The following is a 12,552-nucleotide window of genomic DNA, read 5'->3' on the forward strand; positions in this document are numbered from 1 at the left end:
GGAACCTATTTAAAAATCGATTTAAAGTTTGTATGGGAGCGATATGTTGAATCACCCCTCATCGCATTTCGTACTGGGCGGAGCTGTCAAGCAATTGCCCAGCTGTCAAAAGGTGATTTCAAAAAATCTTTTTGTAATTGAAGCTTAAGGTATCAAAATAAAGTTTAAAAAATCTGAAAAAAATCATACTGGCTTAAAAAAAGGTGCTCTTTCGAATAAAATCAAAAAATCAATATATTATTCTTAATTTAAAAAACCCAATTGGTGATTGGTACAAATTAAGTACCTTACCAAGAAAAAAAATGTTAAATTTAAATTTATACGTTCAATATGTAGTCCGTCCAAAGTCTTACACCGTACATCAAACCGTTTTTAATTAGATTTTGTTTTAGATTTTATAGAGACATTTTAAAATCTTCTCCTGTGTGGTAGGGATAGGATTTTTCAAAACACCATCGTTCTTCTTCTTCTTCATGCACCATCAAATCACCAATAGCATATCTGCCCAGCCTAGGCCCAAAGTATTGACTTCAAAGTAATCATTACGAAGCAGAAATGTCAATTTCTTGATTTTGCTTTGGCTGACCAAGCCAAGGTTGACCGTAGCATTTTCATAATTCAAATCTCAATTTGTTCTTCGAGCACATGTTCTGTTGTGCTGCACGTGGATGTCAAAGCGTTTTCAACAGTGTAATTACGAAGCATGTTTCACGAGAGACCATATTTTTTTTCAATACGCTAACTCCAACAACGCCGATTTTAGAATAGAGGAGCTTAGAAGCAAAGGGGTGTAAGTTACAAAAACCCACTTTCGAGTAAATGAGCTTTGAAGTTTTTCACCAGTTTTTCATCCCATTCAAAATGTATGGAGTTTCAATATCAACCCAATTTTCTCTGATTTACTGTAATTTTTCTAATCATCATAAAAATAATCTTTAAAAAGTTCCTGTGAGCTTGAAATCTGAAGATTTTTTTATATGTTCAGCTCAAACTCGACAAAACGGTCACTTACACTTCTTTGCATCTGGGCCCCTCAATAGCATAAGGATATGTTCCGGAAAATTTGGACTTTTGGGAATACCGCGTAACCCAATCGTTCTATTCGCATAACCAATCAATAAAAAAAAAGATTTCTTATTCAAACGAGTCGAAGTTCACTTAAATCAGTTCAAAGTTGAAAAAATATGAGTACTTTTCAGTTTTGAGGGTAGCCGGATACGCTTCCGGCATTCTACGCAATGAAAAACAAGCAAAACTGCAGCCCCTCAACAGCAATTGAATGTTTTTTTTTAATTTTTCAATTACATAGAATAAAGCTGTTTCCTTATAAACATTTTCTGATCTTTTACCTGCTATCCATCGACCTTTTGCTCTACAAGCAATGAAAAAAAAAACGAATACTTAATCAAATTTCTCATTTTTTGTAATATAGCTAAAAATTAAAATTATTTCATATTCTGATATAATTATGTTATTTTTGCAACTGATTATTTTGTTCAGTTGCAAAAATAACAAAGTTATAACAGAGTTTGTTCTGTTATTTGTAACAAAACTAGTTACAAAAGATTATAATATATTTTGTTATAATTTAGTTTGAAAAAGTTTGAAACAGTCCATGTCATAACAAAATTATAACATAATTTGTTAGTTATATCACATTGAGATATAATTATGATATATTATTGTTATGTTCATCTAGTCAGGTATGGCCTCCACTTTAGCATCCTATTCTACATCATATATGACTTCGTGATGGCTGAGAATTCTATATATTTAGACCAACATGTGAGAATGCGAACTTCTGTTTCTCTCTTCCCTAATAGGTGTATTTTCAACTATTCGTGTACCTATCTTTCAAATAGGTAGATCCGACTTCATCCTCTGGAACGACAGGGAAAACATGTGAAATACAAAATATTTCTGAAAAATCCCATTCAAAACCATCTACAATTTTGGATTCAGCTGTCTGTATAAGCTTCGTTCAAACAAGTTTATTCCATAAGTTTGACATTTTTATCATTGAAATTCACATGTCAAAGGCGGAATCTGGAACGTCCCTTTGAAAACCTTAAAAACCTTCAATATCGTCTGCTATGTTCTCGTTTAGATGTATGCAGGGTACTGCGCCACTTGGGCAGTGGCTGGTATTTTGGGTACTTTTCAGCTACAACTCAGTCAATTTCAGAAATTTAGCAAAACCTCGCGCCACCCAGCAAGGACTGTGTTTTGTACACATTACAGCACCTCCATGTCACGTAATATACCACACCTCTTATCAAATGTGATACCGTAAGCGTACCATACTTTGCGCACCTAGGGCCTAACTTTGCGCACTTTTCAAAAAATCATTAAACAGTTTTTCTGGTGCATTATGCAAACTTTTTCCCACGGAATACTAGCTAGTGATATGGGACATGCACTTTGTCTCAGTTTGGATGTAATGATAAATGGAAGAGGAAGACAAATTGATGAGTGAATATGCAGTTGCTTTCCCTCAAATGCTGTAAATAACGTTGTAGAATGACGTAGGTTTTGTTTCAAAATTTGTTTTAGTTTAGATAGCAATACCATAAAGTATTTGTGCACTCTCAATAATACAATAATAACCAAACTTGTTCCACAACAGAATGTAATATTGAGATGTTATTTAAGGGCTGCATACCAATTGCTTGGTCATAACAAAATAAGATTGTCCAACAAAACATGTTATGGAAACGTAATGCCTTGATAATTCAATAATAACAAAACAAGATATAAAAACAGGTTTTGTGATTTCGTAGATATTAATTTGATATTCCCCTCTGCTCGGGATGACTTCAGTGTGCTATCTTTGGCGCCATATGCAGCAATGTTGCCTGCTGGAAAGCTGGAGGATCATTGCTAAAGTTTGTCCAGTTGGATACCAATCAATAACTAATTAATGAGGCGTCCGATTTGAATGCGGTCTTCGGCAAAGTTGTAGCTGATAGAGTAATCTAAGAGTAGTCAATCCTCTAGGGCACTTGGGCTAGGGCTATGGTCGATTAAGTGAAAAACATCGTTTTCCCATAGTAATTCCCATACAAACTTAGAAGGGCTTGTGCAGTCTCAATTTTCAACCAAATGAACTCAAATTTTGGGAGAATGCATAGAATGTAGTTACGAATCGAATGAGCGGTGTGGAGTAAAAACGATTTTTTGAACCACGCTATTGTCCATGATGGTTTTTGACCCGGCTCATACCACAAAATTATTCTGCAAACCCACGCTGACGGTGTTTGACGAATCATTAGGGCAGCTTTAGATGTATATTATCATTTTCATTTTCATTTTGCAGCATTTGGTGGGGCAATGAGAGCGCAAGTCAGTCCAAAGATTAGAATAATTAGCCACAGAAGTCCAATGTCGCGACTGTTTGTGTGACTAATATCTAGTATGCCACGTCCTTACAGCGTCAGTAGCGGTACTAGAAATGTCAAATAAATTGTGTTTACCAAAACAAAAGGGCCATCTTCAAGTTGGACACTTAAAAAAAGTCCATTATTACAATTAATGTTATTCAAATAATTACATGGGAAAAGTGACTACATCACCATTGGAGTTCTAGTCTATTTATATTGTCCAAAGCCGATGATTAGGAGGGGTAATGGCTGAATAGTCTTTACTGACCACATAAACGCCATGGGATACGAAATGGGTGTTTTGGTGTGGGATTAGGGTAATGGTACAGACTTGACGATATCAATGCTATTCAGATGCAAAATAATTTTAAGTCTCAATAGTGAATCGCATAACTTCCAAAACCAAAAAAAAAACAATAATCCACAAAATGCCAAGCAAGTTACAGAAATCAAAAGCGCCCGATTGTTTATTTTGTCAATTATAACAAACGGACACTCCTACCCTCTCCGACTCGCCAGTCATCCCGAAAAAAATGTCCCTTCAGTTCCGGAATAGTAGTTTACGCAACAATGTGCAGAATTAAGATTTTTACAGCACGAGTCGTACATTTATCTAACGAAGCTTGCCGAGTTGGATAATTACGACGAGTGATGTAAAAATCGAGTTCTGCACCGAGTTGCGTATCACGTTTTTTGCAATTTCATAAATTACCGCTTGGGGCTAGTTTTTTACAAATCTTTTCCATCAAACTGTACACTAATGTTCAAAGCCTTGTTTAAGAAAATCTGATCATAGCAGGTTACACTGTGTAGTTGTCACAATTTTTCAAAACTGCGTCCAGAAAGCATCAAGAAGTTGATCAAAACTGAAAACAGTGCTGTAATGGTTCATTACGCAACGCAAATCAGTGTTGTTTATTTGGTGTGGGAAAACCCGGGTAGAGGCTAATGGCAAACAAAGGACAAAATAATAACTGGTTTTGCCATCATATCTCGTTTTGCCATTCTTCTGTTATTATGAAAAACTTAAAATGTCAAATCAATAGCAAAATATACAATCATAGCAAATCTTGTAATTGATATGTTATTCATGAATAATGCTAAATAACACATAAATAACAAAAATTACTATCTAATCTAATCTAATCTTATCTAATCTAATCTAATACATACGCAGCCAGTACAAGAAAGCATCCTGGAAAATAATCAGGTTAGATCACGCCCGATTATTTTTCTTGTCAATATTGATGCTAGTGGCATATCAAGAATATGACACAAGCGTCAAAGCGGCCAGGCCTACTGCGAAGTATTTAACGCAAAGATGACTCTTGGAAATGTCTCGACCTGCAAATGTTACGTCAAGCATCGTCGAAACAGATCTAGAATCTACAGGGGTGGAAGGATGCGTGGACATACCGTACCAAACGCTCCAGGTAATATACAGTTGGAAATGGTTATATATAAATATAATTGCAAATGTAATTGAGAAAATTTGTTAAATAATATATGCTGGAAAGATCTCACCCATCTGCTCCACATTGTTCGTTAGCCAATGGTATGCTTCAGGTTCTTTTGATTTTTGATTATTTTTACATGTTCGGATCCACCACCATGGCCATCTCTCGGCGGTCATGCTTATGTCTATGTGGAGCATTGCATTTCCACCATGAATCTCAATTGTCATTAAAATGAACTTTCTGCACTTTTTCGCGACGCAACCACCAAGAAAAAGCCACCAATTTCCGAGCAGCGTAGGAGTTAGAACGTACTTAAGGACAAGGTATTTGGAGTACATAGCTCTACATTTCTAGAGCACCGTTTTTTAGAACCGTTGAACGGATTTCGATGAAAATGCATCTCGCTAATTGTTCAGTGGTTGTCAACAGCGTGATGCATTTTAATCCAAATCCGTTCAACGGTTCTAAAAAACGGTGCTCTAGAAATTTTGAGCAATGTACTCCAAATACCTTGTCCTTAATAATTTGGAATCACGCGGAAACTTTCAATGATCGAAAACCTAAAACGAGCTCCGATAAGCAAAACTACGATCCAAAGCTTGATGTGTGACAAGTGACGCAAAGCACTACACGCTTAAACTGCTCCGCACATCGCATGAGTAACAGTTACTCATTGTGGAGCATCGCTGCAAATCCGGGAGAATGTGTGAAAATTATGTGTACGTCTTACTCACGCCGTGTGCTGATGGCCAGTTACTCATTTTTGAGCTTCTGGCTTGTGTTGACAAACGCTTTAAAAAGCAAGCGTCTGTCAATTCCTACAACTAAAAAATAATAAAAAAAAACTGTTTTCTCTGGGGTGATCTTCAAAAGTAAGTATTCCATCAAAAAATAAGATTAAATTAAGTAGTTATACTTAGTTTTTTATTTAGATTATTTGAAAAACTGCATCGCTGGATGTTGGTAGGTATAATGGATAAATCGAGTGTAGATGACACCGAGGATGACACCCTGAGGGACACCCGATGCGGAGCCGTCACGATTTATTTCTTCAATTTCAATTTATCAATTATGTAATAAATTTCTTAAATTTTTAATTAATTCGAACTATTGTTTCTTATTTTCCTCAAAACATTCAAAAATTAATTAATTTAGCCATTTTCAGAGCAAGCGACGCATACGCATTTATGTGTAACGGTTACTCATTCTTCCGGAATGGTGACGAAACGCTTCAATGTGTGAAGCTTACTCATGCTGCTTTGGCTTTGAAGCACTTGCTCAAAAATGAGTAAGGCCCCACTTGCTCACTTTAGGAGTGCCATGGGATGAATACAAATTTGAGTAGATCTTGCTCATTATTGAGTGGACCGACTTCTGCGTGTACGAATCACATTCTACAAAATCGTTACGCGAAAAAGGAACACGGGAGCAAGAAAGACATGTTTCGAGTCACTGCAATTTTTCAAAGAATCTTCCCACTGCACTTCCAGAAGATTTCCATTTTAATCACTTCAACTAATAACATTCTTGTCCGAAAGCTCTCCTATGATCTTGCGCTTAAATTTCGCACCACGCAATAGAAAATTATTCACATTCGTTCACTAGCCATATTTTTATATCTAATCTTATTTGTAAATTATCGCTGTTGAAACACCAGCAGAATTCTTTTTCACCGGCCGATTCCCCTGCGAAGCGAAAACCACATAAATAACAAAAATTACTATCATGGCAAAACCTGCAATTTAGCATCTTTTATAATGAATTGTATAAAATATCAAAACAATAACATAATTTACATTCCTAGCTAAATTTGCCATTATTTTGATATTGTGACAAATTATTTATAAGCATTAGGTACCATAACATATTTTACTCTTAATATACCATTAACTATTATATTGTATATTTCAAGCATAACTTTTCAATTCGACGTATCTCGCAAAAGTAAACAAATCTGGATTCTCAGCTGTGTGTTTGATTCGCAATGGATTCTATTTGATGCACATCAATTTATGTTAATTTAGAACTCAAACAATTAACAGAAATAGCTCATTTTACCTTTCTTCTGCTACTTTGAAATAATAACTGAATCTACCATTATTTTAAAATAGAGTTTGTACAACTAAACCTACCATTATTTTGATCGCCACATAAACAGCTAAATTTGTTCTTATTCTGTTATCAATAACTCAAGAATGTCATATTTTGTTATTCACCGATAACAGTTAATTTGGGTCTTATTTTGTTATCAATATCTCAATAATAACTTATTTTGTACTTCAATTTAATCCGCATGCTTTACCATTACTTTGTTATTACAATGGCAAAATAAGTTATTTTTAAGTTTTTCTGCTACCAAAATTTTGTTATTATTTTTGTTATTTTAACTCTTATTTCAAACAAACAAATAACACATTTTGCCATTCAAACATTCAGTTTTAATGGTAAAATTTGCCATTCTTTTGCCATTAAGCTCTACCCGGGAATAGGCCTTTTTCTGTCAGATTTGCGTGAGGTAAAACAGTCTATTACGATGAGAAATTGCAAAAAAAAAATATTATTCACAATTAAGCCTTTAATCGAATTGTCCGCGTGGTCTTGTAGTACCCCTACTAGGTAAGAATCAGTCATTGCCATACATATTAAATGCTAGACATGACCCCATGGATAGCATTTGCATATGTAAAAGCTTTACTGATGTGACTTTCCTATTAGGCAATTCTCTCATCTCATGTTTGTCTTCAAAACCTTGTCATTTATAGAAAATTGAAGTTAATAAACAATACATTACAAGGTTAGAATTCCCATAGAATGAGATCACCAAGAAGATAATATCACATTGGCTGATTACAGTACAAATGCGAAAAATCTCCCTTTTCCCCTATCCGCAACCCGGGGACGCACCCTGTTGGATTTCGAATGCCTCGGAGAATATTACAAACCTTTAATGGCATTCCCACATTGCCCATTTAGGGGTCTGACTGGGCCTATTACCCTCCCTCATTTATTGTAATATTCTCACCAACTTGGAATTATATTTTCCCGACACATAAATGACTTCGACAAATGTTCGATGTACACTCCCGTGCAAAAGTTTGGGGTCACCCCCTCAAAAACATAAAAATGTTTTTCGGTCATATCTCAGTCATCTTTCATATAATCCACTCGTTCTTAGACTCTATCGAAAGATAAAGAGTTAGATTTGATTTGTAGGTACTTTTCGCAAATTTCATATGAAAGTTTTAGTACGAAAAGTTTACCTAAACTTGCATGTTTTTCCTAAATCTGTACGAAAAATGGTTTTCCGTGTAATTGAAAATTGGGTCGACCAAATTTTAAAATTAAAGTTGCATTAGAACCCTATTTCTATCCTCTTTGAGAGCCATTCATTAGATTTTAGCGGAAAAATTCATAACATAATTTAAATTATCGAGTTAGGTTTACAAGTCACCGTGCAAAAGTTTGGGGTCACCTTTCAAATGAAGTTTGAGTCGGATTTTTATTCAAATCGTCATTTTTTGGTGCAACTCCAATTCCTCCCGAGCAGAAGAAAATAACAAGTAAATAACATATCAAGGTATTTATCTTAAATACTACCATACCCTGATATGCCCTTCATTAGGTGGTAATAAGAGGCAAAATAACAAAAACGAATACCAAAATTTTGTATAAATAACACCTAGGAAATAACAAGTCTTGTTATTTCAATTATGAATGCATACCTAAAATTTCAAATGCTGTATTTGTTATCCCAAAGTTATTAAATAACAAACCACTAACATTTCTTGTTTTTTTCCTCCCCTGTTGGAGAAATTAAGCCACTGCGTCATTTCTTGTTATTAAATGTTTCATTTGTTCGATGACTTCATGATGTAATAGCAAATCTTGTTCTTCGGTTATTTTCACTGCTATAGGGGGATTAGGGGCATAATGGACACCCGGGGCGAAATGGACACCCCTGTTTTTGCCGAAACCGTTGACTTTTATGTAAAACTTTCAATGCATAAGTGTAAAGGTACAAGTCATTGTTCTATTTATCAAAAGTACCATTTATATTCCTTCAAAATAACCAAAATATCATTGAAGTTGAAGTATGTTTTTCATATGGTGGATTTCTTATAATTTCGAAGCAGCAGCAAATAAGGTATTACGAGTGATTGAGTGTGTCCACCATACAAACAAGCGAATTGTTAGCTTATCTACATGTATACGTAGATTTAGCAATGGATGAAGTATAATATTTTTGATCAGAACACACTGAAAATAGCAATTTCAATGTTGTAGTCTATTCGGGGCGAAATGAACACTGGCAATTATGAATGGATGTACGCGCGTTGCATACTGTTAGGCGTTTTAGAGGGTTTGAAAACATTCAATCCGATTATTTTAGCCTAAAATGTATTTAATTAACTTAGAAGTTATGTAAACTCGTCTAAGATGGAGTATTATATCTGTGGTATTGATCTCCGTTGGCAAATTACTTAACTGGTCGATATTCTTAAAGATACAACATAAAACATGCAGGGGTGTCCATTATGCCCCGATGGGTGTCCATTTCGCCCCGTACCTTTCTTGCCAGCCCCAAAAAACACACGGTTTTCAATTCATTATTTCTTCACAATAATGACGTTCTACCAGCTGTAAATGATTGAAATACGTAGGAAACAAGTTAAAGTTGTAAGCCAACTGATAATATGTTAAGTTTTTGTCTGCTATACAGGCATAACATACTGATTTGCTTAGGGTGTCCATTATGCCCCTAATACCCCTAGCAACAAATACTACATCAATACCAAACTCTGCTCAAATACCTCCAACTGTTATTGTGATGTTCTCATAAAATTTCGTAGAATACCGCAGCAATAACAATTTTAGGTATTAGAGCACATGTTGCTCTTCGCATGGTATTTGTAAGGTATGCCCTTCTGCTCGGGCTTCTATGATAGTTGAATGGCAAGACACAGGAATGGCTATGAAATGTTCATAAATTAAGTTCTAGACTAAGTTAAGGTAGAAAATGGTATATAAAATCCATACTAAATCAGCTAAGTTCGTTATATGAAGTGAGAAATAGGGTAGAAGTGGGATAAAAATGACTTCGTGAATTCTACCGTATATAACTGTAAGTGTTAAAACCACAAATACACCATTACCCCAAAAACCATTACAATGAATGTCATTTCTCCGAATGTACTATTACATTCGAGATTTTTGGTTTTGGTGCAAAGCAAAAGGATAACTTTTTGATAAAATCCATTTAAATTAAAATATGTAACATTTGAATAAAAATCTGACTTACACTTCATGTGAAAGGTGACCAGTGCTGCAATTTTTCGACAGGCCTTTATGATAGCGATATTTTGCTTTTTTCATTTTCTCCGTTTTGGTTTTCCTGTCAAAGTTGCTTTCCGATCAGCAACACGGGTGCGAAATGAAATAGGTACTCACACTCACAGGCAGCGTGCTGAAAGCGAGAGCTGACAGGGCTAAATTTCCATTCAATTTTCTGTAGTTGAGTGTTTTCACCCGTGCTAACGTATAGGGTACTCACTCTCACAAGCCACCGCTTGAGATGAATGGCCTGTGAGCATGAGTAGTGTGTGGATGATTGGGAATTGACCTTGTTAGGTCGCTCACGAATGGAGCTCTCGGACTCTGTCAGTTCTCACATCGAGGAACTGAAAACGACCGCCGCAGTCATTCATTTTCGGCTGAAAAACAGGCACTGAGACTGATATTTTGCAGGACTGAAGGTGACCCCAAACTTTTGCACGGTGACTTGTAAACCTAACTCGATAATTTAAATTATGTTATGAATTCTTCCGCTTAAATCTAATGAATGGCTCTCAAAGAGGATATAAATAGGGTTCTAATGCAACTTTAATTTTAAAATTTGGTCGACCCAATATTGAATTACATGGAAAACAATTTTTCGTACAGATTTAGGGAAAACATGTAAGTTTAGGTAAACTTTTTATACTAAAAATTTCTTATAAAATTTGTAAAACGAACCTACGAATCAAATCTAACTCTTTATCATTCGATGGAGTCTAAGAACGACTGGATTAAATGAAAGATGACTGAGATATGACCGAAAAACATTTCCATGTTTTTGAGGGGGTGACCCCAAACTTTTGCACGGGAGTGTACTAGGCAGCAGCATGATCAGTACAACTATATCAGATGACTTGAAGATCTGATTTTTACAGAACTGTTTACTATTGCTTATACATTCAGCTATTCCGATCATTACTACAAAGCACATCGGTCACATGCCAAAAATCAAAGCTTCCTGGAAGATATAATCCAAGCCCAGGGAGCTTTAGTTGTATATTATCGCACATTTAAAAATTCGAAATTCGCGAAAAAAAATATTTACTTCATAATAGCAGCAAAAGTTCAGTTTGTCATTTTTTTTTTTTTTTGAATAACAGGATAACTTATGAATATTTTTCAACAAAGTTTTGTATAGTTGATACAAAAGGAGGATCATCTCTCTATAATCATAGACATTGATAATTTTTAAAGTTATTTTTACGAGATATAAATTAATAGTTTTAGCCATTTCAGTACATGCTTGAATGAAATCATTAGCGTAGCTAGCCCGGGAGCGGTCGCGTCGTGTACTGAGTTCACGCACCATGAAAAATGCAAGCTTGTGGTACACATCGTGAGCGTGGTGTCGCTGAAGGTGATCGAAGGCGCGACTGCTCGAGGGGTAGGGTTTATTTCTGCTGTAGTAAATATAGTCTCCTAAATATCGCATGGCAAGACTGTATTGCTATTATTATTCCTTTTTGAGTTTATCTATTTCCTAGCCGTCAATTGCACTTCCAATCATCCAGGAAAAAGCCATAAATAATCCAAAGCGCAACAGATCCCAAAATAAAAGTTAGAAAACTATTCGCGGTTATCCCAATCCTGGATGCTGGCCAGGCGCCAACTTGAAAAGACCACGATGAAAGGAAAAAGGCCCACGTTCAATGATGAAACAAGTCGACAAAAAAGTTTTCCAAATCACTTGCCAAAAAGTTAGTTTTACACTTTTAATCACCTTTCTGTTTCGATTGACTCTTCTCCTAATTGACTTGTATGAACAGCAGGAAGCGGCAAGTAAGAGGCGATTTCTCCCATTTCACTTACCCGAAAATCGTCGTAGTTCTTCGATGATTGCACGCTGCCATTGCCATAGTAGGTTGGCGATTGTCCACCGCTACCACCGCCGCCTCCGCCGTTGCCACCGTTGCTGCCAATCTCCGGCGAACTCAGACTGGAGCTGGACATTGACAAACCGGAGAAGCTGAAGGGGTTGGCGTTGGTGTTGATAACGGGCGACGAGGCCGTGTTTGGTCCACTCAGACTCAGGATGCTGCTGGCACTGTCGGGACATCCGAGGGACGAAAAGGCTGCCAGCGAAGTTGGCTGCTGTTGGGAGCCACTGCTCTTGTTCGATGATAGATTGCAGCTGTTGCTGTTACTGCTGCTGGCACCGAGTGACGACGAGGTGGAGGTAGATTGCGATGATTGTGATGAGCCCAAAATATCCGAAAACGACACATTTTCTGTGAAGAGAATAAGACGGTTTGCAGAAGAACACTATTAGTACATGTCTGGTGCAGCGATAGGAAACTGAATGGATATCGGTATGAAGGAATGGGAGAAGAAAGGTTATGATGAAAGTATTTTTGTAAAACCAATTGACTTGTTCTTTTTTT

The 12,552-nt window shown here is 36.1% G+C and overlaps 1 protein-coding gene across 5 annotated transcripts in view; it reads right to left on the minus strand.

Moving 5' to 3' along the window:
• The window catches only part of LOC109423500 (cytoplasmic polyadenylation element-binding protein 1), a 124,769-nt gene that overhangs the window by 29,632 nt on the left and 82,585 nt on the right, over nucleotides 1-12,552 (minus strand). For all 5 annotated transcript variants that reach the window (XM_029866932.2, XM_062846110.1, XM_029866930.2 and 2 more), the window contains exon 4: nucleotides 11,981-12,399. In XM_029866932.2, the coding sequence (XP_029722792.2) occupies nucleotides 11,981-12,399 (419 nt within the window). The remainder of the gene's footprint in view (nucleotides 1-11,980; nucleotides 12,400-12,552) is intronic.

The sequence above is a fragment of the Aedes albopictus genome, chromosome 1, assembly GCF_035046485.1.
Source record: "Aedes albopictus strain Foshan chromosome 1, AalbF5, whole genome shotgun sequence".
Lineage (NCBI taxonomy): Eukaryota > Metazoa > Arthropoda > Insecta > Diptera > Culicidae > Aedes > Aedes albopictus.